The sequence below is a fragment of the Kwoniella mangroviensis genome (assembly GCF_000507465.2).
Source record: "Kwoniella mangroviensis CBS 8507 chromosome 1 map unlocalized Ctg01, whole genome shotgun sequence".
Taxonomy (NCBI): domain Eukaryota; kingdom Fungi; phylum Basidiomycota; class Tremellomycetes; order Tremellales; family Cryptococcaceae; genus Kwoniella; species Kwoniella mangrovensis.
This window is the reverse complement of record NW_027062533.1, coordinates 10,103,308-10,126,675: the sequence shown is the minus strand read 5'-3', so window position 1 is coordinate 10,126,675 and position 23,368 is coordinate 10,103,308. Positions and strand designations below refer to the sequence as shown.

The window sequence follows — 23,368 nt, the reverse complement described above, 5'->3', positions numbered from 1 at the left end:
TTATATCCTTTTCTTGTTGACAGGTAGTCCAGACTGAACATCAAAGATTGAAGGCTCATGATCAACATTGATCGATCAATCTGTTCTTAGGCCACGTTTTGCCTATTGACACATTCAACATCAGGCGAGCTCAGGAGAAAATCTTGGAAGATGCACTGTGTTAGTGTAGGAACACTTACCAGCTCCTTCTACCCAAGTCGTCAAGTTGGGATTCGTATAAACTTCTAAATGTCTTTCGATATAATCTTTCGTTGGGTGATCTGCATCGGGGATACGTTATAAATTATCAGCATGAACAATCTACACTCGACTACACTATTCCTTCGGTTTGTGATGACAGTGGTTGCCATCTGACTCACCCGCAGGATCACATCCGATCGTACCTGATCCATCAGGCCTTTGATATACTCTGACCCAATCGATCCTAAAATAATTAGGGAAGATCATGTTGGCCCAATCTACAAATTGGAAATTGTTCGACTAAGAAGCATAAAATTTGAGCGCAGAAGTGAGCCGACAAGGAAATACTTCTGAAGTTCAAGACAACGGGATATGAGACATGCAGACTTACAGCGTGAAGGTTGATAATCTACAGTAATTGCAGTAAAAGCACAGAACCAAAACCATCAGTCACACCATTACTATCGCTCAAAACCCAAAGAGACCAGCTCACAATAGCCATAGGTTCCTCCGAGACGATCCTCCTTCCCACACCAGTCCGAGGGTTCTTATCAACCGCATCTGCGTACATCGTCCAAGATCGTTTACCATCCGATACCCAACTTATATATCCTTTTTCTCTCTCTTCCGGAAAAGCACTCCATTCAACACCGAATTCGGTAAATTCTCCACTGCGTCCTCCGACTACCTGGTTGGAGTATATTCGATCGGGGAGAAGTGTCAAACCGGACTACAACGATTGACATTCAGTACAAAAAAGAACATCAGAACTAATCATATCTCACGGTCGAGGGAACGATTGATTTCGATTGAATTGGTCAATGGTACTTACAACAGCCTGTTGGTAATAACCACCCAGATACGTATTAAACATTGTCAAATCCTCATCGTAAACATGCACGAAGCCAGAACGATTATTGAACTGATAATAATCATCGTACGGAGCCACTTGATTAGATTGAGATACCTCGCCGTGTCTCTCAGCAATCCTGATTTGAGCTTCGACAATATCGATTTCGGGAGCGGCTCTTCCAACAGATACATCTGGACCCGGATGATCTTCACCTGGACATGTACAGGCTGATAATCTCTGTCCGGGCAGGTACGATAGTACACCGTCATTCTCCCCTGTTGTTAAGGTTGCAATTGGGGCGGTGCCGTTAGGCCAAGTTTGGTTGGCCAGAGTGCCTGTAGATATAAGCAAAATTAGGATCGATACAAGTTATGCGCACTATATGTCATCACTGTTTACCAATACTCACCGATATCACATGAGTCATAAGTATATCTAAAGTCGATTCAACCATTAGTCAGATCTCCCTCAGTCGTCATCCGTACAAATTCGATGAGACAACTCACGGCCAAGTACCTATTCACAATTGAATCGTTATCATTCATTTCCCATCCCCCATGGAAAACCCTATTTAGTGAATATATCACTCACCATCAGTCGAAGCTCCATAAGCTGGTCTACCCAGATTACCCATCAACCAGAACCCAGGCCAGAATCCACCAATGTGTGAATGTCCAGGTAAACTAGCCGACATGGATACGTAGGCGTTCTTGTTGAAACAAAGTTGGTTCCAAGATTGTAGTTGAGCGCTCTTCAAGTTGAGATCGTGAATCGGTTCTTGCGACATCGTGATGACCAGATGACCATCTTTGGTTGTTGCTGCTGAAGGGTCTAGCCATTCGAAGTCACTAGGGAGTTGAACATGATTGTAGTTAGCGTCTGAGGGTTTACTCATAAGAATGGAACATTGAATACGCATGAGGGAGAAGTGGTAGATGATTTTGTGGAATAACAAATTTAAAAGTGATTGATTAATCTTACTCACTTTGTTCCCCAATAATGTAAATCCACGGCGGTGAAAAACGGATCATCTCCAGGGAAGAATGTTCTACCATCCTTGTTAAATTCATCTGAAAAGACCAATTGCCATTCTTCACCTTGAAGACTTGTCCATGTCTTTGCATCTTCAGGTGTATCATCATCTATCAATTTTGGTAAACCCGGTACAGAGGGATATTGACCTGTTGAATTGATTCCACCTAAATTATATCCTGCCGTATTGGCTCCCATCGCATTATCATCTTTCATGTAAAAATCGAATATCGGATATAAGGCGAATATACCTATACATGCCATAGCGATGAATCCAAGTGTCAAAGCGTTTGCCCAACCTCTCCAGCTGGTTAGGTTTAGCGATGCAGAATGATCAACGTTCTTCTGTTCGGCCGCAGTAAACGTATGTAGATGATCGTCCATCTCATCATCTTGATCTTGTAATTCATCATGAGTAAATCTCTGGTGTAATCCCTCACCACTTCCTACTCCAGATTGGGAATCATATGCTGAACTTATCCCACCACCACCAACACCACCGATTTGAGCTGTTGGACCAAATCTCCCTCCTCCTCCACCTGAAGATGAATGACCTAAAGAGCTTTGCGAATATTGGTTCTGGCTGGAAGGTAACATCGAAGTGGTGGAGTTCAAACTTGATTGAGAGATTCTTGACATACCTGGACTTGCTGCATTCGATAACAAGGGTGAACGTGACATCAGCTAAATCGAGTTGGACAAGATCATTGAAATGAAAATTGGAAAAGCAAAGGCTGTGTTGAATGAAAGGTGATTAGTTGGTGATGGGTGATAGGTGATACTGATACTGATGGAAAGTCTTGGATCGAGGTTGTTTGTCCAGCGAAGAACAGAAAAGGAAGGTCCTTTAAGGGATGCAAAATGAATGATTGCATGTGTCTCGATGGTGAATTTGGATTTGGTCTCTTGGTTTCTTGGCTTGCGTCTTGTCTCGTGTCGTCGATGACATAGCTGAGCTGATCCGTGTGTCATCATACTGCATATTGATAGTCTGTTTGATGAAACCCCCCCTTTAGAGGGTTTCTTGGCTTGGATCACTCGTTCACTCGTTCACTACCAAGTCAAAAGAGCTACGTGCGATCAGGGTGTAGGGTGACAAGTGGGAATCAATCAGATGTCGACGCCAAGACATGCCCAGACTCATCTCTCCTTAGTCCTTGAATGTAGTGTGCATTGATCGGAGAGGGTCTTTCCCCCGGGTCTTGGGATGTACCATAAACGACGTGGTCGCATCCATACTTGACACTTGATATCCGAGTGATATGTGATGTTATGAGCATGAACATGAACATGGACGAGAAGATGCAATGTGGTTATGTGGATAACTTAATCCCATGACTGTCAACGAATCGGATGTGGACACGCCGCCGGGATGGAGGGGGATTCAGGGCACTTGTGGGGTGGGTAAGATCTAGATCATGTTTGGAGGTCACCGCTAATCGTTGGGCAGCGTTACTACTGTACCTGCCTGTTGCCTTTCATATTTTCCTTAGACACGCACGCATGGATTACCTGCTGTAGCTGCTGTTATTGCTCATCTATGCAATGATACCGAATTATAACACGACTGCCCACAAAGACATGAACATCCAACATATGACACATGTATTCAAACTATCTCATCTATCATTATAGTCATCATTTTGCCTAACACATGACGGACTAATCCCAATCCTGCTTCTTGACATACTCGAAAATCTCCGAACCAATCTGTTGAGTCACCAGATCACCTCTACCAGCAGCTATCTTCAGTATCGCCGTGTTGAGTGGTGTGGCTCCTAAGATATCTACATGATCCGCTCTGCCATATTCAAATAGAAGACATCAGCTTATTATCAATTTGGAGCACAAAACAAAGCTGATAGCCGCTAAGACTCACGTTTGTGCGCCTCCTCTTAAATCCATACTTTCAGGTGAATGTAGGTATTCTAAGTACAATGACATCAGCTACTTTGGAATGCTTCGTTCAGCTGAAATCGGAATGAAAATGCCCACCCTGTGTTATAACCTCGATACCAGCAGGGTTCCACCTAGTAGTTCCATTCCACCCTTTCACACACATACTTCCCAAACTAATCACCGGTATTGTCCCATCCCCATCACCGAACTTCACACCGGATCGTACTTCGGGGTTTGAACCTTTGACGGTGACCACTGAATCTATCCAGTGTTTACGCGATAAGGGAAAATCTAAAGGTGCGCGGAGGGTGGTCGAGTTGTCGCACCCGTTTGACGGGTCGGTGGTATCGCACTGTGTGGCGTGATTTGGATTAACAAACATACGAGGTAGCAGAATTAGGAATACGATTTTTGAGTCTGCCATAACAATCATACTTGGAATTCGATGGACAAGGGTTGCAAAGAAAGGGGGGCTGTTACTCACATATGCATCTTCATTCTCCGCGTCAGAGCGCGTATCATCATGCTCGTACTCCCCTTGCATGTACCAGTACGATCGCTATGGAACGTCCAAATGGTCAGCTCTCTGTAGGTCACAAAAATACGAGAATCCTGGCTGACCTCTGTCTCTTTGCCATGTCCATACAAACAAAATATCTTCATCGACGGAGCTTCAGGTAATCTACAGCAAATTAACGAATAAGCTGGATCCTCTGGGCGATATCCCCTATCTAGCTTACCTGACTTCAAGAGGATTACTCCACTACGGACGCCAAGCATCTCATCAATTTCCGATCAACTCGCCAGAAACAGCGAGAACGATAACTCACTTTAGTATGATCCCTATCATTCCTCTTCAATTGCTCTTCATCCCTCTCGAACCCTACACTATAGTTACTTTCCATCATCCTCTGGAAACTCGGCGGTGTATGAGTCAGAACATAAGGTCCAGCCTCATTCAGAGTCAAGTTGGGAGAAACAGTCCATCTATTCAACGAGGACTCCTCCTCGGAAGTACCAGGATGACGGAACGAGAAGAATCGACCGTGTGTATCAGTGGCATTAGTTGGGTCGTCCGGAGCAGAGCTATCATTACCCCATATTCGATTGCCGCCCTGATGCATAGGTTGATATTCAGCGAGTTGCACCGAGTCACAAGCCCTTCCAATCATGGTGAACTCACTTTCATCCACATCGAAGTTGATCCTGGCCACCTTCTAAACAGTTTGGCCCTTTCTCTGCGTGAGAAGAACTATTGCGTACATGTTAGCCGGAGCTTTTCAGCAGGTCTTATCGAATCACCTTCTCCAAAACCCATGATCCGGCAGGATGCTGTATCACTGGTCAGCTTTTAGAGTCCTGGAAGAAATCGAATCACAGCTCAACTGACCAGCTCGACAGTATCCCTCATCTCTCCAGATAAGAACGCCGTCATGGCTTTTGATACACCCAACATCGTTCCAGCGACGTTGATCCAGGATTCGATGTTTTCCTACAACGATAACCATCAGCTTGTCAATTGACTCTGCGGGAAATGTACTATAGTGAGGTACAGTATACTTACCTCAACCCAGGCCGCGCCCCCACCACCACCAAATCCGTTCTCCTTAGGATCCGATTCCACCCATTTCAAGCTAAATTGCAAATCAGCTTACTTTCGGCACGATGTCCGTTGTGCTAAACTGACAAATACTACGTAAACAGGCAAGAAGCTTGTAAGCATGTTAACGTCAACCCGGTATAGCACAAAACTTACTAGTAGAACTGTTCCTCCCATTCTGATCGCGACGGCTGACCGTCAGTTGCAAAATCACAAAACTTGGAACAGCTGAAAGGTGACATACGAATGCGAACAAAGTACGACCTTCTGACCATTATGTCTCCTCATGGTTTCTATCCTACCTTTTAATCTTGTAAAATATGCATCTCTTGTTTCTAGATTATAATATGCCAATCGCCTATAAACAAGCATATCAGTTCTTCAATTCACTGTGATACTGCAATCTTTCAAAAGGAACACAGCAGCTGACTTACCAATCATATGCAGCCATGTCCATCGAATTAGTATCGTACCCCAGCGTAGCCAGATTTTCCACGATCTTCTGCCATATCCAATATCCTTTCAATATTCTCTACGTCAGCTCTATTAGACGGCATACCGGTCAATGTCCAGCTAACCTTGGATGAACTCGGACTATATCCATTGAATCAGCTTCTTCCAGTACCAGTGAGACAAGATAAGCTGATTGACTCACAGCAGCGTCCAGCCCTTGAGCAGCTCTGATCTTGAACCCAGGTGGGTCCAATCCAGTCTCAGGGTCGATAGATAACGCCTGAATCCATCTGTCTCTATAACGTCCGACATTCGTCAAATCAGCTACCACCGTCAGATCCAGTCTTTCTTTGAGCTAGTTACGTACTTATTAGTCAACACGGCTCGTATCATCGTCGAAGTACCCTATCGATCCTAATCATATCAGCTACATTGAACCCCGAAGAAGAAAAACAAACGAGCAGCTGATATATATTGTAGAGCTTTGACTCACCCATAATCTCTTTCGGAAGAAGGGCCTAGCCACACTTTCCGTACCCCAACTTTCCAATCCTGTCGATACAATCCCCGGGATCAAGACTATCGGATGATGTTTCTGTAGACCATATTGCTCGACTAGGGATTCACCAACTGTGAAATCTCGATTTTCCAATGCTCTCCTTGCGCCTAAGGGTATATACACATATATGAGATCAGTCCAAGACTATCACCATAGACCCATTGTTCGGGTAATGGATATTGGTATAGGGCGAGAAACCTCGGTTGAGGATGAAGAATAAATTACCCTCGACGACAGTCAGATTAGCCAATAAATCTCTGGGATCCAAGGCAGCAGGTAAAGTAGACCAGATATCTTTCATGTCGGCGCTGTGAAGATCGATACTCTTTTAGCTTACATCACAGACGTCAGCACGATCAAGGTAGCTTACGGTAAAGTAGTCAAGTCCACTGCCCATAGAGCTAGACATATACCCAATATGACACCTCTAAATCCATCATAGGATAGTAAGCTTAATCCTGTTCGATGAAAGCAGGCTACATGAAGGTAGCTTACGCAGGGAAGACGAACTATATCATATATCATCTGTGATCAGCTGAAACTCCACGAAGAAGATACATTCTGAAAGCCATAAATGAAGGAGAAAGTAAAGCTCACTTTTCGTCCGAACAACCATGAACTCCAGGTAGGTTTGCCTTTATGTCCATCATGTCTGAAGAACGTCGATTCGCTAAGGTCTAGCAGGATGAACGTCTCAGCTGAGGTCTTTGATGGACCAACATTCATGCTAGTCAATGCTTACCTATCTCGTTGAAGGGCGTTCCGGGAGCTTTGTTGAGAGTTCATGGAATAGTGAGCTAGCTGTTCTCCTCCAGCATTGGGTCAAGCTGGCGACAACATACCTAAGAGCTACAATAAGATTTTACACTCGTCAGCTAAATTAGAGTCCAACGATCAGGAAGATCAAATTTTAGCTTACCTTGTAATGCCCGTCATCCTATCCAAGCCCCATTGGTGTTCCCAATCAGCATCACTTTCCTTTCCCTTCCCTTCCCTTCCTCGCACCGACTTAACTTACCTTCTTCCGCAATCTCACGTGCAGCTCTTCCGTCTCTTTACTTATCTCATCTACGGTATTTTTGATCCTCTGTCGAAGTCCAGTAGGAGGAGGCGTCCTAGTACCGCTCGCAGATTTGCTTTTACTTTTACCTTTAATTATTGTTGAGGGGGAAGTTGGAGGGGGAGTAGGTTGTTTAACGGTTATTTCGACATCACCATCATCATCCATCTCCGTGTGGACCTTTGCTTTACGAGGCATCGGACAATCTCTCTGCCCCTGGGGTGCAGGTTTCTATGGATATAATCGCCCGGTCTGAGGAGGACCAAAGACCAACAAAGAAAGAGTATGCAGTGAGAGTGGTGAACTGCTGATATGGTCACATCTATATTTACACTACGAGTACTTTTCACTTTACTGGTGACGTTGTTTTTGTGTTCAACTGCACAAAGTGGAGGAACAGGACCTCGTGTTCCTGAGGAAGCTACATGACATGACATTGAATGCATATATGATCACCTACACACTATACTGTTATATGTATACACACTACCTCCCAAAGACCCAAAGACGCTAGCATGCGACGGAAGAAGAAAGAGAAAGCGAAGAAAGAATCCGTCTATGTACATCTATATATCGAGCATTTCCAGGAAGGAGATATCAGGCGGATAATGGTATCAAACAGAAAAGATTTGTCTATTGGACTGTTAAGGGAAGAAGTGGACTTAAGCAGTACCATTGACCTTGGGTTTATCAGATTCGAGAGTGACCGGTTCGGGACCTTGCGTGATGTTGAGATCGATCAAGAGGCCGGTAGAGAGATCGTATAACTGGGGCGGGAAGCAGACAAGTCAGCTCTGGATTTTATAGTTATATATTTTACAGTATGCTCCGCGTGTTGGTGGTAGGTAGTGTCTGGTATAGAATTTACAATTAGAAATTTGACTTACCCATCCGTGGACGTATACTTTTCGGAATTCACCTTTTCTAGCTAATTCCCAAGCATTCTGGATTGTCTGTAAATGCAACGTAACGCAGTGTCAGCGTATAAGTACAATATTTCAAATCCCTTCTCGTCGTACTTCTCAATCAGGAGAAGACGACAAACAAGAATGTGACGTGCGAGACCGAACTCACAGGACTGTCAACGACATTCCTAACGCTCATCTTAACATTCTCCCTGATCAAATCATTTACATCACTTCCCTCAGGTAAAGAGTGCTTCAACCTGATGATAGGGTCTAAGAATCGAGTAAGGGGAGTAGAGGGATCGCAGAATTCTTCATTTTGTTTAGGAGCGGGAAGGTCGTAGGCGGCGATACATCCACCGCAACCTGTGTGACCGACGACGATGACTACGTAGTACACGGAATTCGAATATCAGCTAGGTCCGAGGTGGTGCATAGATAACAAGGGATGTAGTGAATGAAAGGAAGGGCAACTCACCATGACATACACCGACATTCATGATGGCGTAGTTCAACAAAGCTTGGGAAGCGTCATCTTGAGGTTGAAATTGATTGGCTACATTTCGCTATAGTGAACGAGCAATACATCAGTAAGTGCACCTGAGACGTGAAGTAGTCATGAAATCGGAAGGGAAGGAGGTATGTGCGCGCAAAAGACGAAAATCGTGACAGATACAACTGAGAAAAAGGATCACACTCACTTGCACGAACACTTCTCCAGGTTTCCTAGCCATGATAGTGACTTCTGGTACTCTAGAGTCTGCACACCCTATCCAGAGGAAGTTGGGAGCCTATGATTGCGACGCGGCGTAGCGGAGCGAGAGTTGCAGTGTAGTGAGTTCATCGATCATAGTGGTAGTGATGCAAGTGTAAGCAAGGGTAGGATAATCTCGTCAGCTCAACTCCTTGTCGTTTCAATCGAGAGCGCTGGTTGTCCAAGGGGAAAACAAGTCCAGCTGAATTAACAGTAGACATCCACTCACCTGTCCTTTAACTTGTTCTGCCCATACTTCAGGCTGTTCCTCGGTAACTTTCCTAGACCACCATCTATTACCTTCCAATACAGCTCGGATATCAGGGAACTTCTGAGCAGCTACCGAATGCTCTAGATCAATGTCGATCTCCTTATTCGCTCGGAGGGGTTCAGCGTGGAAAGGCATATTGACTCGTACGGCTGTATGTATCTGTCTATTCCCAAATCTAGTCTTGGAAGGAGGTTGAAGTGGTGGAGGTTGTAAAATGCGAGGAATCGATTGAGAAGGTGTGGTAGCGTATTCAAACGAAGGTCTTAACGATATAGGTGGTGAAGATAATGATTTATTATTGTTATTTACAGTAGTAGAAGAAGAAGCGGCAGAAGGTGTCGAAGGAGACAGTTTGAATGATTTCCTAAGCGTTATTAACGCTTGACGGGTAGGTTGAATTTTGTTATTATTATCAACACTTTAACAGGATCACTGAATGATGAACCTGTCTTTTGTGTTTTCTTGATTGTTAAAAGAAAAGAAAGGAAGAAAAGATGATATGACTGATTATTGATGACGAGCGGATTGAGTCGACGGAAGGATATTTTTCGTTGGGTTGGGTTGGGTTTGGGTTTGGTGTTGGGGTAGGCTATCCGTTTACGTTATTGGATTGGGGATGAGGAGATGTTATAGAGTGGACTGGGCTGGTCTGAGACGGTGAACGATGAACGATGAAGGGAATGGGATGATGATAAATTAAAAATTATTGGGATTAGTGATGGAATGGGATTGGTACCGGTTATAAGCTATACGTTATACGTTATACGTTATGGTGGTGATTTGTTGATTTGCTGCGGCACTGGGTTCTCGTGGTGGTTACGTTCCTTTGATTTTCTAATCTTTTGGGGTTTCACCACGCTCACGCTATCAGTTCTTGGCAGTCTACTATCACACCACACCACACCACACACTAACTCTAGTATCATCACTACCACTAGCTAGCCTCTGCATCTCCTTGGAACCATGCATGCCTCGACCTCACTCATGTCTCGTCTCGACCTCAGACCCACACACCACTCGGATTTACTCGGTTTCATCATTCAACATCATCCAAATTCTGATGGGGATAGATAAAAAAAAAATTAGTGATCGAGAGATTAAATTAAATTTGGATGTGGATGGACCCTGAATCAACTTAGCAATACTCGCATCAAAGGATCTACCGTATTTTGCTTGGATCTCATCATTCCACATATGCATCACGTACTTTACACATGTGGACGAGACTACGTAGTATGTTCACAGGCCCAAGTGTATACAGACGGTGCATAGACACACCGAGACAAGGATGAAAGACAGCGACACAGTTGCCAAAGACACAGACACGGGATTCCGTCAGAAACACGAGAGTAACAAAAGATCGGATCTCCTTGACTTTCTACTACAGTAAACCCTTACTCCGTTCCTTCCTTCCTTCCTTCCTTCCTTGTTCCGTGGTCACCCACCGGGCCGTACTGGGCCGTACTGTGTAGTACATGCAATTCAAACGTAACAGTTAGTCACCATGGGACCTTCTTCTCACACGTGAAAGTGGAATGCCATTGTTTCTATGCATGGGTATATATTTCCCTATGTATGAGGAAAAGAGACAAATGACCTTTCTATCATATGCTTGCTATTACGATGTTGACCAGATTCACCACAGCTGGAATGGGCACCGAATCCTATGACAAATGATGAAGACAGTCAATCGAGCATGCTATCCATCTATATATTCCATCTTCTTACTGCTCCTTCTTCTCAGCATCATTTATAGCTTTCAATCTCTCCTCTTCCACCCTCCTCTTCTCCCTTCGTTCCCTACCTCTAGTGACCAATTCGGCAGGTTCGAGGCTAGCGAACAAGGATTTACAAGATTTCTCAATCGCCCAACAACCGACGAAATCAAGTATCATCGAAGTGGTCAACTTGAATTTGAACTAGACCCGCAGAAGAACAAAGATTAGTACGTCATGAACGATCAATTGATTAGATTTGTGGAATTATTCCGGGTCAAACGACAGGTCGAATGACCATCATAGATGCGAAGAGTCATACTCACAGATGAACTCATTTCCACCAGTTGTAACCACCTATTCAACTCAGGGAGGAAATCCGTGGCACCACTATAAGCCACGGCCGATACACCTAAAAGTCCCCAATAGAGAGGTGGGTTCTCCCTTATTCCCTCTCTAAACGGTCGGCCTTGGAAGTTCAAGACGAACGTCGAGACTTGTTGGGATAGACCGAGGAGGTAGATCGCAGTGTTGAGTAAAGTAGGTTCGAACTTCTTCTCCAGATCGACTTCTCCTCGACTACAAGCAAAATCATAAGAAACGAATATGAGTGCATCGACCTTTTTTGCAATTGAGGGCGATTCAGGTAGAATAGTTGGATCACTCACTCTTCTAAAGATTTGGATAATCCTGTTATATAGACCAAAGCCAAAATGTGAATGGCGAATTGTAACAGGACCGAAAGAAGAACGTAGAAGTTGAAGATATTGCCCAAAGGTCTTTCCTTGGATAGTTTCTCCACAGGCTATTGAGAACATGACACATCATAATCAGCTCCATTCCGTTTGTTCCGTGCATCATATTGAGTGAAGCAAATCAACCCACCTTAGCCCTCGAGATACAAAGGAAACAAACACTCATCAACATCCCCGTGATCGTAACTTGATAATCCCCGAACTTGATTCCATCCAAGTACTGAACACTCAACGAGTACGCCGTGATGAGACAGTTCAAGGCTAAGATCTTGTACATTTGAATGGTAGCCACGAGGGTACATCGACCCTGTCGGATGATATTGGTAATGGCGGATACGTTTGACAGTTTCGATGTGAATGGTGCAGCGCAAGAGGCATCACCTAATTTGATTTGAGGCACATCTTGATCTTCATCCAATTCCGATAATTTAGCAGTGATAGTGGCCATGTCGAACTGCGCGCAAATGACAATCAGCACAGGTTCCACTTCATGACATGGTCTGAAGCCGGAAACATGACAAGGGTGATGAAATGTGGATGTAGGTTGCGATTCCACTCACTTTCTCCATGGGATTCTGTTTCCTCGCTCCCTGATGTTTCTCCGCCACTTCCTGTTGAGTCCTTACCAATTCTGGATAAGCATCTCTAAGTGCTGGTGGAGGTGGTGGAGGTGGTTGATTGAACCTTGCTGATATTTTAACCTGTTGTTCATATACTTTCTTCATCCTTTCCATCTTTTGATGTTCAGCAATAGCTTTGAGGTCTTCAGGTGATCCATCCAATAATGCAACTCCAATATGAGCTTGTTTCAACGCTCCCACATCATTGGTTCCATCTCCAGCCATAAGAGTTATATATCCTAAATCCCTGAGTGTCGATAAGATGAATTCCTTTTGCGAAGGAGATACTCGCGCATACACCCATGTGTGTTTGCAAAGTTGATGCCATGATGGGAGGTTCTCGTACTGTTTTAAAGCAGCTCCGGTTATACAGATATCATATTGGTCGAATAGTTTCTGGTCAAATGGTTCAGATGCCTTGACGGGGATGACAATGGTTTCATCGACGTTCTTCCATACGAGCTCTACAATTGTATTTAATCAGCTGAACGTACCATACAATCATTCAAGTGAACTCACCATCGGAGGTGGTACCTTCCTTCAAATCCAGGATCATGGTCTCCCTATCAACAATTTCAACATCCTTGGCAACGTGAACAGCAGTCAAGGGGTTATCACCAGTGATCATGATACACTATAATGAGATGTCAGCTGCGGATTCATCCCATGAAAAGTGGTGACTGAATGTCCAGCTCACCCTATGAGAAGAATCGTTGAGCATCTTGAGAGTTTCGACTGCATCAGGTTTGAGTGGACAGTGGAAGACAAGGAACCCAGCGAAAGTCAATTTGGATTCTACTTCATCTCTTTGGATGGTGTTGATCTGAGAATGAACATTGAAAAGTAAGCTTTTGACTCTTGTTCACCGAAGACAAAGAGAAAAAGCTTACCTGTTCAGGCCTGACGTTCATCTCCTTGATACCCAAAGCCAAGACTCGACTTCCTCTTCGGGTGTACCATCGGTAGGTCTCCTCGTAGTATTCAGGAACAGAGACATACATCCCTTTCAACGTCTCGGGTGCACCTTTGACGGCCGCGATCCATTTTCTTCCATGGGCATCGGAGATGGCAGAGATAGTTGACATTCTCTTCAGCGCAGAGGAGAACTGATATCGTCTTCGAATGTTGATTTGATGCTTGTGAGGTGCTTCTTTGGAGTTGGGGGATATGTTGTCGCCTGGCAGGATGTCGCAGTGTCAGTCGCAGATAACCAGAACGGGATTAGCATCATGGCAACTCACCTTTAGATAATTTCCAATCAAGTGCTGAAAGAGTGGTCTTTTCCATAGGATCACCAACGATCGTTCCATCTTCTAGTAATACCAAGGCATGAGCAGCAGCAAGAGTGAGGGTAGTGTTCTTGCCGGTTTCGGTGACGGGAACGAGCTTCTTAGGATCGGAAGATCTGCATGGCGGCCTTAGTTGTACTATCTCAAATGAATTTGGCATTTCAACTCACTCGATACCGGCTATACCCTCTACTACCAAGTTCTCCCCAGTAATGGTACCAGTCTTATCGAAGCAACATACGTCGACTCGACCCGCAAAGGGAATTCTGAATGGTTCAGTACAAAAAATGGCTATAACAGCTAAAGTAAGAATTCATGCTTTGTCATGAAGCTGTTGACCTACCGTATTTCTGAAGAGCAACAAGGGACGCATTGACAGCGAGTGACAATTCCATGGGTAATTCAGGAGGTACGACGGAGGTAATGATCAAGACACAGTCCAACAGGAGTTTTCCTTTGGCCATTCCTCGCTCAAGTCCTAGAGGGAGCGGTAAGCTATCTTGACTGACACCCAAGGTGACATGAAAGCTCACCTTTGACCCATACGTAGGCACTAGCAGCAATCGCGAAGATGAGTAAGAACCCAATGAACAAGAATGCCTCAAAGGTGTTGGCGGAGACTCGTTCAGTGGAGAAAATCATAGTTCTGACTAATTGACCTTGAGTAGTTCCGAAACCAGTTCGAAGGACAACAGCGAGACATCCTCCATCGGGTGCTATAGAACATCTGAATCAGCATAGGATCGGTATACCGCTTAAGGTGGACTTACTGGTTAAACCACCTTCACCGGCTTTCTCCACTTGTAAAGCCTTGGTACCAGAGAACAAAACGCTATTCCTATCTGCCCCATTCATATCCAGCCTATCCGATCCTTCACGAAGTTCGACACTTTCTTTCAACAATGGTGTGGATTCTCCAGAAAGCATAGCTTCATTGACTATACACGTTCCACGAAGTAAAAGCAGATCGCATGGTATACCAGAATCAGGTTTGGTGCGCACTACAAAGAAAAGCACGATAAGCTGTTATACTGGTTTGAACTAAGAAACATAGCTTACATATGCTGACAAGATCTCCTGGGACGAGTTCAGAACTAATTACATCTACCCATTTACCATCTCTGAAAGTCTGAACATGGTACGGTGTGATACTCATCGTCCTGAATTCGGTTAGGGTCCTGACTCGCTGGAAGTAGTGAAGGACGCATTCATCAGCTTCTGCCCCCTTATGCTCCGAAAATGGTGTATCTTTCGCCGCCTGAGGATGTATTTCGACTGGTAAAGGCAAGTCGACATACCTGAAATACGACGGTACATTCAAATACGACCAACATGAAAGCGGTGAACAAGGAGTAATACCAATATTCATCTAAACACCATAAAGCCACACAGAAAATCTGGAAAACGAAGAATGGGGCTACAGCATGTTCAGCGAAGAGTTCGGTGAATTTGGGGATTGGGATATGACATTCGTTGGCTCCGTAGGTGGATTTGAGTATTTCTAAATTTGGTGCGGACGATTTGGTCGATGGGTGAGTCAAGATTCCTTTGGAGGATTGGAAAGTCGATAGAGGTGGTGAGGAGTCGCAGGGGTATGGGATCGGGGTGAAAGCGTTGGTTGATGCTATAAAGTACTGTAAGTTGGGGCGATTACGAACGTAGCTCTTGCTTTGACTTACCATCGTATACGTAGGTATCCCTTTGATAGATGAACGAATAAGTAGGTTCAGAAGCTCCTGGAGCCTATACGAAATATCGATCAGCCCGTCGTAAACTCGCTTTGTACGGCTGACGGACATACCAGTTTGCTGTCCAAGGGGACGATTTCCCCTTTACCTCTACCTTTATTAGGAATTACTCTAACTTTCGAAGCGTCTTTCAGCGAATTTGCCTTTTGGATTGACCAAAAACCATAAGCTAGTCTTTCACTTTGATTGGAGGGGAAATGAGGGGGGAGCAGCTCACAGTAGTGTAGCTGGTTCTAGCGTTGAATCCACTAGACCAAGCAGTGATCAAGAAACTTAAAGCGTGACCGGCGAAAAGTAATACACAGTAGATGAAAGTCCATTCTTCCGATACCACCCATTCGTCGTATTTGTCATAGTAGGTGTAATACAGTAATGGATAGAACGCTGTTCATGTATATCGAACATGAGCTGAGATTTTTAACCATTGTGCGTAGGATAGCTGGTATTATTGACTCACATAAGATGGGTAGTCCGTATATTCGCAGATGCAGTGGGATGGGGTTATGCAATGAGATCGATTCGATCTCCTGAGAGACTATTGATGGATTTGAGGAGGACCTGTGAGATGGTATGTTATGGTCAGCTGGGTTGGCCGAGAGCACGAGGTATCATACTACTCACATGCTGGGTGAACCTCCTGTTTTCTCTTCCTGTCTCTTGGAGGATAAGAAGAAAGATAGGAGGTGGTAGTAGGAGCTCTCGAATATGTTTGACCGAAGGGTAAGTTGCTGGACTGGACGATTGCTCATTGCTCATCGCTCATTGCGGTGGACAAGCAGATCCATGCGCCACACTCGGTTCCAAGCTGTTAACTCCGTGCACCATACACAGGTTACATAGAAGACGCGTCAAGTGCTGAGTGCTGAGATTAAGCATCAACGTGGATGATACTCGTAGATGGGTTAGTCAGGTGATGTGGAGTAGCCTACTTGCACTTGCTCGTTCGTAACCATATCTATGGGCAGCGTTCAAGATACCAGATATACATACCATCTCCGTCCAACAAAACAACACCGAGCAGGGTCATAACGGCCAGTCAACTTGATTCATCCACTACCGCACTGGATATCCTCTTACCCTCACGTCAGCTCCCTCAGACATCAACCTGAACCTCACTCCGCAGTCCAACACTGTCATCTCGTCAGTGAATTCTCAACATCATGAATATCTTCCGTTTTTTGGGTGAGTGGTGTTCCGTATACGTACAACAATCAGTTCATGTATATCATGTATGATTTACGGGATGAGATTGATATGGTAGTCGTTGACCTTGTTGTCATGTTATATCATCTATACAGGTGATTTATCCCATCTCGCATCCATTTTCATCCTCCTTCACAAGATCCAAACTTCCCGATCATGCCGAGGAATCTCCTTCAAGACTCAGGCGTTGTACTTGACGGTATTCCTGACGAGATATGTCGATCTTTTGACTGGACCATACGTCTCATTGTATAACACGATAATGAAGTTGTTCTTTATCGGTTCAACTGGTTATACCTTGTTTTTGATGAAGGTCAAATTCAGGTAAGTCAAGCGTACTTGACGATGGGCCGAAATTCGGAAACGATGGAGATTTAAATGGCCTGGTCTAGCGAATTTGATGTAGGGTGTTGAAGAGCTGATTATCCAAATCTCAATCTTTCAGACCAACACACGATGCCTCCCTCGATACGTTCAAGCTCACCTACCTTCTTCCACCCGTTGCTATCCTAGCTTTACTATTCAACTACGCCTACTCACCTTTTGAACTCACTTGGGCATTCTCAATTTGGTTGGAATCAGTCGCGATCTTACCTCAATTATTTATGTTGCAACGTACAGGTGAAGCCGAGACTATCACTACGCATTATCTCGCTGCGCTGGGTTTGTATAGGGGTTTGTACATTCCTAATTGGATGTATAGGTGAGTAATAACGATCTCCGTTGACATGCATCTGGGTCACATGTGAGGAAATGTGATGTGAGGGAGGATAAGCTATAGCTGTCGCATGCGGGCTCTTCGAGAGGTGCATTCCAGGACAGGATATAGATAAGCAGATATGCGAGAGATAATGCTGATCAGCCGATCTTCTCCATTGTAGATACTTTACCGAAGGCGCTTTCGACCCTATCGCAGTAGTAGCAGGATTGATCCAAACTGGTATTTACGCGGATTTCGGTTATATAGTAAGTGAAAAATTCATTCAACTATCATCCATCAGTAAGGCAGTATGTCAATTGACCTTGTTCTGTGTTGTTTTTCGCACCAGTACGTCACCAAGTGAGTATATTTTCGCATGCATCCTCGTCTGAATTGCCGATTTACAGCACCAGTGCTAACTTGTCATCATTAGGGTCCTTCGAGGTCAAAAATTCGAACTTCCTGCTTAATCTTGTTATTCGAGAGGAAGGCGACGAGTGGAGTGAAATATCCCGGAAGTATCAGAACACGCACATATGTGGTTTGAAGGGAACCAATCAAGTCAAGTCAAGAGGACGGAGAGGTGTCAGCTGTAGTAGTTATTAGTCGAATCTATTGATCGACCAATCCAATCCATGAAATGAAAAATGATGAATCCAAACATATACAGCGATGTGTTCTCCTTGATACTACGCATGCAAACGTTGACGATCGTGAGCGTTATTGATGCTGGACGTACAATGCAGTACACAAATGTTCCAGCTCAGTATATGGCCTTTTGTACAAAACCTGCTTTGATTCTTGAGTGTTGGTGACTTGATACTATCATATCAACCTTACGACCTGCATTCCGTGCCGCGGTGACTGACGCCATTCTGCTGTTGTATTACATAACCATCCCTCCACTCATCCGTCACATTCCATCCCATTATATTCAATTCGGGACCGAGGCGGAGGTCACCTCTGATCCCTCAGGCACGCACATGCAGCCTGCAGTTGGAGCTCCACCTCGTTCACCGATTGAATAACGATTATATCATACCCTTCCCTCCACTTTACCCGTCACTGGTATCAGGTATAAATAGTACATGCTCTGGGAGTGAGCATACCACACCCTCGTTCATCATTCCCATCTTCGCTACAACACAGTCACGAACCAGCAACAAATAAACAATCAATAAACCACTACTCTACATCACACAATCGATTACGAACCACCATGTCATCGCCCATCCCACAAGTATCCGTCGCAGGACATCAAGTTGGACGAATGGGTTATGGTCTAATGCAGTTGACTTGGACGCCTACTCCTCCACCTGAAGAAGAGAGTTTCAAAGCTATCAAGTGAGAGGTGCTTCCTACACTGCCAATTGTCATACTGCCAACCATCTATCGCTGATTTGATCTCACTCTTGATGATAAACAGAGCCGCAGCCGATGCCGGTGCGACATGTTGGTCCACCGCGACATTCTACGGACCAGATTTCGCCAACATCAGATTGATCGCCAACTTCTTCAAGAAGTATCCAGAATACAAGGAGAAGATCGTATTGGTCGTTAAAGGAGGTGCTGATTATACTGCGATTGCACCTAAAGGTGAAGAGTGAGTAATACAACCCAAATCATATCATGGTCATTCCACACCATGCCATCTTTAGTTCTTTCAAGTGTTTAATCCAAATTTCTTTCTTGCAGTATCGAATTCCTCCGATCCGATTTGAAAAAGACCCAAGAGATCTTAGGAGATAAAAAGATCGACGTCTACTCCTTGGCCAGATTATCGCACCATGCATCGGTCGAAGAACAATTCACCAACCTGGAGACTTTGAGAAAGGAAGGTCTGTTCACTGCTGTGGGAGCTAGTGAGATGGGTGTAGATAGTTTGGAGAAAGCTCAAAAGGTTGGTCAACCATACATGACATTGTATCCTACAGTGCAGTCTACGGACTAATCCGATTCATTCATTTGTGATAGATAACTCCAATCGCAATTATCGAAATTGAAGTATCACTCTTTTCATTTGAAAAGGCCATTAGGGATGTCGTCCAATGGTCATCCACCAACAAAGTTCCCATCTTTGCCTATTCACCATTGGGTCGTGGATTCCTCACTAGGACTTACAAGTCACCTGAAGATATACCCGATGGTGATTTCAAGAAGATGATCCCTCGATTCCAAGGTGAAGCATTCTACGAGAACCTCAAATTGGTTGACAAGCTCGATGAGATCGCTGGTAAGAAGGGTGTTAATACAAGTCAGTTGGCTTTGGCTTGGATCGTTGGTTTGTCCGATTATGTGAGTTCGAGAATCCCTCCGTGACGCCATGCTCTGGGTCGTGGCGATCCCTTATTCAATTTCATACATGCTCATATATATCTTGTGGTTTAGACCATCCCCATTCCTGGATCTTCCAAACCCCAACGAGCGATCGAAAATACCCAAGCTGCCAACATCAAGCTTACCGCCGAGGAGAACAAGACCATTTCGGATATTTTGGATAGCTTCGAAGTTGTCGGTACGAGATATCCTGGTGCTGGAATGGCTCATCTCGTGAGTTGTGTCAAATGATTTATATCACTGAATATGTATGCTAACGAGAATTATCCGGGATGCAGATGAAATGATCAGTGTGTGTAGTCCATCCGAAATGATGAAGTGAACGAATGATGCAGTCGGCGTGCTCAAGAAGTGTCACATGTAATTTTGTTTTTATTGAACATTTTCAAATTAAATTAAAAAGGAGAATGTATTGATGGACAATCGCATCAGCCTGGAAGTCATACTCACGACTCACGGTCAGTGGGAGTGGCAGTGGGGCAATTGGACTTGATCAGCCTACTAACAACCTATCAATACTGTAATCTGCAATGGGATGTCGTTCAGATGGTCTCGAGACGAACACGGATCATGAGCTGACTGATGGACGAGTGCCATATCCAGTGACTCGCTGCAACTCAGCTCACACGCACGGACAACCTACACAAATACACCAGAGGACCCCCGTTGCAAGGTCGAGAGGGCCGTGCGTGGTGTGAGTGATCCTCATGACTTGACTCGTGGTGAGAGAGCGTTCGTGATTGACGTCAAATGAAGGATGATGTCTCACTATCATCAAATGTTGATCTTACTGACATGAAGATTGACACGTCCGTGTACTGACTTGATTTACAGGATGACAAGTAATCTTGCATCACTCAGGGTGAAGTAGAATCACTCTCTGTCCCTCTCTCTGTGTGACTATGCGTAGTCCTTTATACCTTTCTCAGATAACAACAAAGGAATGATCTATTCCAGCAGTCACAGTCACCGTACGATATCCGAAATCGTCAATCCTCAATCGAATTCCATCCATCCTTTGGACTTTGCACTTGAACATCGCTTTCCTGGTCGGATACCCCTGGTTCGATATACAAGTGTGATATTTGGAATGCCGATCTTTCTTCTCATGTCTCACCTTTATACTGACTAGACCGTCATCCATTTCCCATCACCCATCACCCATCAAAACAGACTGATAGCCCGATAGACTGTCTCGCTTGCAGTGCATGAACCGTCAACCGTCAACCGTCAACCGTCAAAAGAAGAAAAACGTGTTTGCAACTCAACCTTCTGTCCTCTTTTCATCCACGCCTTAACCTTACCTTTTTCTATGCTACTATATCATATACCATGATCGACCGCCGACAGTAGTCAATCGACACAACTCCATACAAACCATTTCTCCTCATTCTTCTTTTCTACTCCTCTCAACCATATTCACGCTCCTGATCATCGATTCACCTAGACTAGAAAACATCGCAATTCACAACCTTGTTACGATCAATTGCGGAGATATTTAAACATTGAGCCCACAACGTTGATAACCAGTAATTAGGACGATAACGCCACTTCTTCATCGACTACCAAGTGTAATCCAGAAGAGAGGCACAGCATACTCAAAATTCTCTCCACAATGTTCTTATCAACAATGATGTACCTACTCTCCCTCTTCATCTTATTCACCTCAATATCAGCCCTACCTTCTCCCGATTCCGATGCTACACCCAACGCCGTGGCGGACTCAAGCGTAGCAGGGGTAGATCAAGATTGCGTATTGGCATGTTCCCACTGGGCAGTGACGATGGGTTATTGTAGAGGTCAATTTGGTGATTTGTGTGAGTGGAATTAGGTTCTGTCACCTCACGTCAGCTCATACGATTAGGAACTTTTCCCTAAGACTTCATGTCTACTTTATCTATCATCATCATTCTTTCAGAGAACTAAAACGTGAAGCAATACTTACTGACTGATCGTGTTAATATCTTTCTCTTCGTCTTAACCGTCAAATATTGCTATGATGTCCCCATAACATATCGCCACTTCCATCCCATCCAATCACACAGCCCAACAGCAGAATATAACATATACCAACTCGTTCCTCTCCTGTCTATGCGCCGGAACGAATTCGACGGGTACCCTGGGTAGCGAGTTGATGGCTGATTCGGCAAGTTTCTGCTTGGGGTGCGGAACGACTCCTAAGAAGATCAAAGATAATTTAGGGGTGAGTGGGACATTCACATCCACATCCGACATGCAAATTTGCAATTTCATATGACTTTACTTCACTTTACTTGTCCTTTCCTCTCTTTATTGGACTCGTAGGCTGCCTTCGCTTGGTTTGCTTGGTTTGCTTGTTCAGGTATCATCTTCCCTTGGACCGCAACGATGAATGTCAAAGCTAATTCCCCTTGCCTTGTCATCATGCCACAGCAATTCCTAGGTTTATGTCAAGTCCAATCATCAAATGGGACAGCCACAAACGCAACTGAATTTATGCCAATCGGATATACAACTTCCAACGATCGTTCTAAAGATGCTGTCACTGGATCTCAAAGTAGATTATATCATCTTGATATGGGTCTTTTGGTAGGATTGGTTGTTGGTGGGATTTGGTCGATCATCTGATCTCGATTTTGAGGGCGTATGGTCGAAGTAATATAGAATGTTCGCTAAAGAACACAAAGACAGTACGAGTCCTGTATTTAAGTAGGGGGATGGTAAAAAACATAGTGAGAGATAGAAAGATTCATGGACAGTTCTTTATTTTTCTGGTGGTGCTCGTAGTTCAAGGTTTTCACCCTACTCAGATTTCTCAATATCGCATCACTCTCTGCTTTTTTTTCCTCCTTGGATAGATTCATTGGGTTTTCAAGGACATTTCTTCTTTTTCTTTCTTTTTCCTCGTGGAATTTGATTCGATGATCAATACATTTCCAACCTTGTTGTAAAATATGATGATAATATCTAGTCAATCATGATAAGCTATACTACATTTTGCTACGGTACGACCATTTCCTCCGATTCAACTTGCAATACAGTACTCGCTTCCAAGTGTCTCAACTGAGTACGAAACAGAGAGATGCAATGCATAAATCATAAAGTATGAAACATGGTTCGACTCGAGGTAAAAGGTGTAATGTAATCTAGAATAGTCGCCTTTGATTTGGAATATACAAAGTACGAATAATGAAAGAGATCAATGATTGAGGTACATGTGTGTAGAAATAAAGAACAGAGAAAACTGTATGATGAGATGAGATGAAGAAGAAGAAGAAGATACATATGAATATATATAAGTTATATATGTTGAGAAGAATGATTGATAAGGCTACATGTTATATTCCAAAAAGGAAAAGAAGCAAAAAGGAATAAATACTGTATGGAGAAATTACTTGAAGGAAATGCAGAAGTGCTACAGATACTGTACGATCAATCAATCTCATTGAATTGTGT

The 23,368-nt window shown here is 44.1% G+C and overlaps 7 protein-coding genes across 7 annotated transcripts; 3 read left to right on the top strand and 4 right to left on the bottom strand.

Annotated features, from left to right (window-relative positions):
- Positions 1 to 61: 61 nt before the first annotated feature.
- On the bottom strand, positions 62 to 2,746 carry I203_103833 (uncharacterized protein; the record flags this gene model as incomplete). Its single annotated transcript, XM_019147371.1, has 9 exons — positions 62 to 102; positions 180 to 260; positions 360 to 480; positions 572 to 589; positions 674 to 910; positions 1,013 to 1,368; positions 1,443 to 1,468; positions 1,621 to 1,881; positions 2,019 to 2,746. The coding sequence occupies 9 exons, from the start codon at positions 2,744 to 2,746 to the stop codon at positions 62 to 64; spliced, it is 1,869 nt and encodes a 622-aa protein (XP_019003036.1).
- A 981-nt stretch (positions 2,747 to 3,727) lies between these two features.
- On the bottom strand, positions 3,728 to 7,834 carry I203_103832 (uncharacterized protein; the record flags this gene model as incomplete). The annotated part of the gene is made up of 25 exons (XM_065517405.1): positions 3,728 to 3,866; positions 3,945 to 3,993; positions 4,061 to 4,316; positions 4,449 to 4,523; positions 4,586 to 4,646; positions 4,705 to 4,727; positions 4,795 to 5,079; positions 5,148 to 5,216; positions 5,267 to 5,296; positions 5,355 to 5,456; positions 5,529 to 5,598; positions 5,809 to 5,922; positions 5,999 to 6,083; positions 6,143 to 6,158; positions 6,220 to 6,313; positions 6,385 to 6,422; positions 6,511 to 6,683; positions 6,802 to 6,884; positions 6,947 to 7,003; positions 7,072 to 7,085; positions 7,174 to 7,253; positions 7,319 to 7,345; positions 7,419 to 7,425; positions 7,496 to 7,513; positions 7,595 to 7,834. 25 exons carry the CDS (start codon positions 7,832 to 7,834, stop codon positions 3,728 to 3,730), a joined length of 2,205 nt encoding a protein of 734 aa, XP_065374223.1.
- A 464-nt stretch (positions 7,835 to 8,298) lies between these two features.
- On the bottom strand, positions 8,299 to 9,701 carry I203_103831 (uncharacterized protein; the record flags this gene model as incomplete). The annotated part of the gene is made up of 6 exons (XM_019147374.1): positions 8,299 to 8,403; positions 8,524 to 8,589; positions 8,711 to 8,928; positions 9,020 to 9,107; positions 9,243 to 9,332; positions 9,525 to 9,701. The coding sequence occupies 6 exons, from the start codon at positions 9,699 to 9,701 to the stop codon at positions 8,299 to 8,301; spliced, it is 744 nt and encodes a 247-aa protein (XP_019003039.1).
- A 1,589-nt stretch (positions 9,702 to 11,290) lies between these two features.
- I203_103830 (uncharacterized protein) lies at positions 11,291 to 16,442 on the bottom strand (the record flags this gene model as incomplete). Its single annotated transcript, XM_065517404.1, has 20 exons — positions 11,291 to 11,485; positions 11,608 to 11,860; positions 11,950 to 12,086; positions 12,167 to 12,490; positions 12,597 to 13,120; positions 13,176 to 13,290; positions 13,354 to 13,479; positions 13,547 to 13,833; positions 13,898 to 14,061; positions 14,116 to 14,236; positions 14,289 to 14,423; positions 14,479 to 14,661; positions 14,716 to 14,946; positions 15,005 to 15,131; positions 15,244 to 15,569; positions 15,625 to 15,688; positions 15,747 to 15,836; positions 15,911 to 16,077; positions 16,151 to 16,251; positions 16,315 to 16,442. The coding sequence occupies 20 exons, from the start codon at positions 16,440 to 16,442 to the stop codon at positions 11,291 to 11,293; spliced, it is 3,798 nt and encodes a 1,265-aa protein (XP_065374222.1).
- Positions 16,443 to 16,853: 411 nt separating this feature from the next.
- On the top strand, positions 16,854 to 18,066 carry I203_103829 (uncharacterized protein; the record flags this gene model as incomplete). Its single annotated transcript, XM_019147376.1, has 6 exons — positions 16,854 to 16,875; positions 16,992 to 17,220; positions 17,342 to 17,599; positions 17,778 to 17,862; positions 17,946 to 17,956; positions 18,030 to 18,066. 6 exons carry the CDS (start codon positions 16,854 to 16,856, stop codon positions 18,064 to 18,066), a joined length of 642 nt encoding a protein of 213 aa, XP_019003041.1.
- Positions 18,067 to 18,815: 749 nt separating this feature from the next.
- I203_103828 (uncharacterized protein) lies at positions 18,816 to 20,164 on the top strand (the record flags this gene model as incomplete). The annotated part of the gene is made up of 5 exons (XM_019147377.1): positions 18,816 to 18,940; positions 19,023 to 19,199; positions 19,292 to 19,496; positions 19,571 to 19,891; positions 19,985 to 20,164. 5 exons carry the CDS (start codon positions 18,816 to 18,818, stop codon positions 20,162 to 20,164), a joined length of 1,008 nt encoding a protein of 335 aa, XP_019003042.1.
- A 1,384-nt stretch (positions 20,165 to 21,548) lies between these two features.
- I203_103827 (uncharacterized protein) lies at positions 21,549 to 22,540 on the top strand (the record flags this gene model as incomplete). The annotated part of the gene is made up of 3 exons (XM_065517403.1): positions 21,549 to 21,750; positions 21,979 to 22,136; positions 22,346 to 22,540. 3 exons carry the CDS (start codon positions 21,549 to 21,551, stop codon positions 22,538 to 22,540), a joined length of 555 nt encoding a protein of 184 aa, XP_065374221.1.
- Positions 22,541 to 23,368: the final 828 nt, after the last annotated feature.